The sequence below is a fragment of the Lepus europaeus genome, chromosome 20, assembly GCF_033115175.1.
Source record: "Lepus europaeus isolate LE1 chromosome 20, mLepTim1.pri, whole genome shotgun sequence".
Taxonomy (NCBI): Eukaryota; Metazoa; Chordata; class Mammalia; order Lagomorpha; family Leporidae; genus Lepus; species Lepus europaeus.
Window position 1 is genome coordinate 35,434,414 of NC_084846.1, and position 6,293 is coordinate 35,440,706.

General features: G+C 48.0%; 1 protein-coding gene across 1 annotated transcript; it reads right to left on the minus strand.

Annotated features, from left to right (window-relative positions):
* Positions 1-3,155: 3,155 nt before the first annotated feature.
* On the minus strand, positions 3,156-3,551 carry LOC133749853 (cytochrome c-like). The gene has a single exon (XM_062179214.1). The coding sequence runs from the start codon at positions 3,549-3,551 to the stop codon at positions 3,255-3,257; it is 297 nt and encodes a 98-aa protein (XP_062035198.1). The 3' UTR covers positions 3,156-3,254.
* Positions 3,552-6,293: the final 2,742 nt, after the last annotated feature.

Genomic DNA, 6,293 nt, shown 5'->3' on the forward strand with positions numbered 1-6,293 from the left:
CCAGTCAGTGCCCAAGGCTCCTGGGCTGGGAGCAAGGTACTATGTCCAGGGCATTCAAGGCCACCCTCTGCTGTCTACTCAAGGGCAAGGCTCCTGCCATGGCCCCCTCTCCTGAATTGTCAGTTTCCTCACCCTCCATTGGATCACTCAAGTTTGTTGTTTTTCCATCAAAAAGAAAACCTGCCTTCACTTGACCACACATTCTCTTGCTCCCTTTCACAGTAACACTCCCCAAACAGTAAGCATACCTAATTATTATCTCGCCTCACTTGCTTGAACTTGCCCCAGTTTTGTTTTGGTTTTTTGCCAGGCAGAGTTAGACAATGAGAGAGAGAGACAGAGAGAGACTAATAGTGAGAGAGAGAGAGAGACAGAGAGAAAGATCTTCCTTTTCCGTTGGTTCACCCTCCAATGGCCTCTATGGCTGGCACACTGCGCCAATCTGAAGCCAAGAGCCAGGTGCTTCCTCCTGGTCTCCCATGCAGGTGCACAGCCCAAACACTTGGGCCATCCTCCACTGCCTTCCCGGGCCACAGCAGAGAGCTGGACTGGAAGAGGAGCAACCGGGACAGAATCCGATGCCCCGACCAGGACTAGAACCCAGGGTGCCGACGCCGCAGGCAGAGGATTAGCCTAGTGAGCCACGGTGCCAGCCCCCAGTTCAGTTTTCATCCCTGCGGCTCCACTGGTGCTGCCTTTATCAGGATCAATTATGACCTTGAGCCTCAAATCCATGGTCAAATCTGAAACCTCACATTATCCCCACAGCTGTGACACATTTGCTCACATTTGGCCACTACTGTCTTTTGGAAACGCTCACATCACTGGCCACTGCTTCTCAACCTGTTTTATGGATTTTCCTCATCTTTCTGTCCTCTAACATTGGGCTACCAGGGCTGAGTCCTCCCCAGCTGACCCTGGCCATTTGCAGCCCATGTTCATGGAGCCCTGTGCCACACCCCACTTCCAATTTCTCCCTGGAGCAGCTTCTTGGTGACCCAACTAGCTATCTCACAGGAGCTGCAGTGGGACACAGCTACATCGGGCCTGTCTCACCCACTCAGTTCCTTCTCTTCCCCCCAAGTCTTCCTCACACCAAAAAGGCAACTTCTAGTCCATAGACCACAAACTGTTCTCAATTCCTCTCCTTTGTTCTCACTGTACATCTGTTGTACCTTCACAACACAAGCAGGAGATAAGTTGGTTTCATTTTTTATGTGAGAGATAGAGCTCCCATCCGCCAGTTCACTCCCCAAATGCCTACAACGGTCAAGATTGGACCCAGCCAAAGATAGGAACTAAGAACTCAACCTTGGTCTCCCAGGTGAGTGACAAAAACCCAGTTACTTGGGCCATCACCACTGCTTCTCAGGGTCTGCATTAGTTAAGAAGGAGCCAGAGCCAGGACTGAAACCCGAGTACTCTGATGTGGAACCAGTGTCTTAAGGACCAGGTTAGATCCAGCCTGGGACGAGTGCTCCTTACCGCTCTACCATCTCTCTCTGATGCAAGCCCTGCCCTCTCTGGCCTGCACGACAACAGAAGACTGCACAGTGGCCCCTCATTCCCCTCACTCTCCCTCCCCACCCCAGCTGCCTGTTCTCTACTCTGCAGCCAGAGAGACTGTCAGTGCACCCCCCACCACCACCATTCCATCTCATGTACAGCCAGACCCAGCATCCAGATCATGGTTAACCCAGGGCCGTGTGGCCTTACCTTGACTACTTCCTGATCTCACCCCCACTATCCTGCTGACTCACCCCACCCCAGCCACACTCTGAACAGCCAAGCAGGCTACCATCTCAGGGCCTGGAGAGCTACCGCCTCCAATCTCCACATGGCTGTCTCCCTTATCCATACCTCCTTTCAAGTGTCCTAGCCAGAGACACTTTCCCCAACCACATTACCCACAACAGCTTCTGCCAGCCCTTTTCCTTGCATAGCCTGCCCACATGCCATCCCTTGACAGTGTACATTTACTTGTATTATCATTTGCTTATCTGTCTCCTTGCCAACCTGATCACCCCTCCAGTGGGATGACAGCTCCAGGAGGAACTATGTCGGTGTCCTGCTGCATTTCCCAACCCAGAACAGGACTGGCCATGTGGAAGACTCTAAAAAGTCTAACAGTGCTTTGTGCCAAAAGCACTGACTCAAGTGATTCACATAAATTCATTCATTTAATCCTCCAAAAAGACAGTAAGGCAACCAACATGAGCATCATCCTCATTTCACAGAGGTTGAAACACACAGAGGTTGTATATTTTGCCCAAGATTACACAGGTAGTAAGTAGATGGCAAAACCAGATTTTTGACCCAGACAGTGTCTCAACCAGCACAGTCCACCTTCCCTCAAGTCTATCCTAGAGAATGTGGGGCACCATCCTGCCTGGATTTCTTTTTTTTTCCCCCCATTATCTGTAATTTTGTTTGTAATTCTAAGTCTTGTGATCACATAGTTTAGAAATTTTGTGCTGATGATATAGTTCCTCTACCTTAGTCCTTCTAATGAGTCAGCAAAAGCACCATTACTAACCACAAATATACAGTAGCTCCTCAGTTTTATGTGTTTCCAAATGGCTGCTTATAGACAATCCTGAATTTTAACTTCGTCCACGGTAGTAAAGAATTCAACAGTGAAGTTTAACTTGTTACTCCACCTGGTCATGCTGATGTTCAAAGCACTTGACCTTACAGATCATCTATAAATTTGGGAAGTGTGAAATATTCTGTATTCGATCTACATAAACCACACTAAAATGCCTTTCCGTAAGTAAAAGGCAGCAGTTTAGATACAGGAAATTCTAATGAGATCAACACAGCTAAGACCAGAAATACGAAGTAGATGTTTCTACCCATCTTCAGCTCTTGCCTTTAGCAGGTAAAGAACAAGTGAATCTTGCTCAGTTCTGAGACAGTGAGGCAATTTCCCCAGCATTTAAATCTAAATCCAACCTCCCAACAGGTTTTGGGATGACATTCACAATCTTTGCAAAAAGTTGAATATTGTTAGTTAAGTCCAATCATATCCTTAGAAGGGGAAAACAGTGAGGCCATTTACTGAACTGGAATTACTACCAAAATTTAATAAACCCTATCCTATTTATTTAACCACACAAGGCAATATTAGACTGTCAGACAAAAATATTGTCAGCCATTCATTATCTGAATTCTGGTGTATGAGAATTAAATTATGGTGCACATAAAAAAAGTCACGGGACATTGCTGTTTTGTAATAAAGCAGTGGCCAACTCTTACTCATTACTAGCTTTTTTGAGATAAGCTATCAAGTCTGCCCTTTCATTCTTCTTCTTAATGCCAGCGAAAATCACTGTGGTTCCAGGAATGTATTTCTTGGAATTCTGCAAATACTTCATCAGAGTGTCCTCTCGCCAGGTGATGCCTTTGTTCTTGTTGGCATCTGTGTAAGAGAATCTGCCCACACAGACCATGGAGACTTGGTCAGTCTTGTGCTTGCCTCCTTTCTCCACAGTGTGGCACTGGGCACATTTCTGAACAAACATCTTCCTGTTTTTCTCAACATCACCCATTTCCAACTTGCTTATAGGTCGCTCACACTTTAGAGACCCCGATCAGGAAGCTGGATGCCCACACTCTCTCTGGCTTTCTTGACCTACCCTCCAGCACCTTGACCCTGACTGTCACCCCAACTCTGCCCAGAGGGCTCGGCCCTGCTCTGAGAGATGGTCCCCCTCTTCACCCCATTTCTGGTAGCTGCATCCCTGTTCTGCTCTTTGGAAAAAGACTCCTAAGTCTCTGTCTTGGCCCATCTGCTGTGTCCCTGTCCCCAGGGTCCAGCTGAGAGACTTTCTGATGCTGACCATCTGATATACGTACAGAGCCTATTCTAGAAGCCTCATGCCAGTCTTCTATCTGATCACCCCTTGGAACATGGTGAACAGCCCAACAACTGCCTGAAAAATAACCCATGGGAAGAAGGCTACCCACAAACTCCTGCCAGCTAACCTAGTATGCTAGTCACCAAGTGTGGTTCTGCACCTCTTCCTATTCACTTTCAATATGCACAGCACTTCATCTTATGGAACGGGTACTATCAAACCCGCCTCACAGATTTTCAGTGCAGAAACTTGCCAAAGGCCAGAGTACAAAGTGAACCTATTCTTGGGACTCCCATACCTGCGTTCTCCACCATTCCTGCCTCACCATCGCCAGCCAGACACTTGCATTGTGTGGCCATGTCTGTGGTTTCTTCCTGCCTCTCAAAACCAATGCGGGTAGACAGCTCTGCAGCACATTGCCGCGAGTGTCACATTCACACTCACACACACACACACACACACACACGAGTCATGAGCTGGGGCCTCAGCCGGAGGATGTCTCTGTGCAAACCTAACAGACAGCTGCATTGGGGCGGCTCAGGACTGCTCCCATTTACATTTAATAATAACAATCAAGCTATTATCTTTGACACTAATTGCAGGAATTAGAACAGATAATCACAGTTCAAGGCAGTCACTTCTCTTATGCTTACTAAAAATCACCAGGGACTTGCCTAGGACTGAGGCCTGAGTCATTCCATGTACTGCAAGAGCTCTTAGCAGGAAGCATCAATCACACGATGGTCAACAAGCATTCGCCGAACACCTATGGCATACTTATTAGTTAAGCCCAGTGCCCAGGGCCATGAACTCACTGCTCCAAGGCCAGGTTGGAGTCCCAGCTCAGTCATTTATTTGCTGTATGATTGGGGATAATTCACTCTGTTCTCTGAGCCCTGGTGAAACAGGAATGGCACTGACTGACCTCGAGGGAGATCTCTTCCAGATTTGCCATTCTACAGAGAAGCAGAGCGGCTTCAGACCCCAGGTAGCAGGCTCTAAAAATGTCTCCTTGGGGAGGCTGCTGTCAGTGGAAAGACCAGGAAGGACTTTAGAGATGGTTGCTGTTTGAATGAAAAATGCCTAAAATACGAATTATAGTTATGAGAAGGATGGATAGATGGTGAACGGATGCATGGATTCATTTACTCCTTCAATCAGGACAGAAAAGGCCAACCTGACCCTTACTCAGTTCCTTAATATGAAAACAGAGTCCCAGCTTTGGAGTCAAGCATGACTGGGATGAAGTTCCAGCTTCAACTCAATCTGTGTAATTTGGCAAGTCATCTAGCTTCTATGAACCTCAGTTCATGCATTTTTTTAATTTATTTGAAAGTCATAGTTACACAGAGAGAGAAGGAGAGGCAGAGAGAGAGAGAGGTCTTCCATCCACTGGTTCACTCCCCAACTGGCCACAACGGCCATATCTGCTCTGATCTGAAGCCAGGAGCTTCTTCTGGGTCTCCCACGTGGGTGCAGAGGCTCAAGGGCTTGGGCCATCTTCTACTGCTTTCCCAGGCCATAGCAGAGGGCCGGATAGGAAGTGGAGCAGCTGGGACTCCAACCAGCACCCATATGGGATGATGGCACTGCAGGCAGCAGCTTTACCTGCTGCACCACAGTGCCAGCACCCAGTTCATGCACCTTTAAAGTGAGATAATACTCCCCACAGCCTCCATTCCCTCTAATATGAGGCCTTTCTGAACCCATTCAGATCAGGGGAAGGAAAGGCATATCTGTTACCCACTCACACACTCATTTGAGAAGCTTGGACATGTAGACTGGCCCAAAACTCAGAGACTCTTGGGGCCTGCGCTCTGGCATAGTGGGTAAAGCCGCCGCCTGCAGTGCCAGCATTCCAAATAGGCACTGGTTGGAGTCCCAGCTGCTCTACTTCCAATCCAGCTCTCTGTTATGGCCTGGGAAAGCAGTAGAAGATGGCCCAAGTGTTGGGCCCCTGTACCCGTGTGGAGACCCAGAAGAAGCTCCTGGCTTTGGATCGGCTCAGCTCCAGCTGTTGCAGCGATCTGGGGAGTGAACCAGCACATGGAAGACCCCTTCCTCCCCCTGCCTCCTGCAACTTTGCCTTTCAAATAAATAAATAGATTTTTTTTTTCCGGCTCCCTGACCAGGACGAGAACCCAGGATGCCAGTGCTGCAGGCAGAGGATTAGCTTAGTGAGTCGCGGCGCTGGCTAATAAATAGATCTTTTAAAAAGAGGAGAGAGAAAGAGAGACTCTTGACTTGACAAATGATGCCTTTATATCCCATACTCAGTGGAGTTGGAGCCTGCCATCCATTTAACAAGTCTACTGAGTATCATTTTGTGCCAGGACAATTTTCTAAGGTTGCACAAGTGAATCAGTAAGCATGGTTTGGGAGTAGACTACACTTCTAGTGTAGACAGGGCGATGGACATGAAAACAGTGTCTT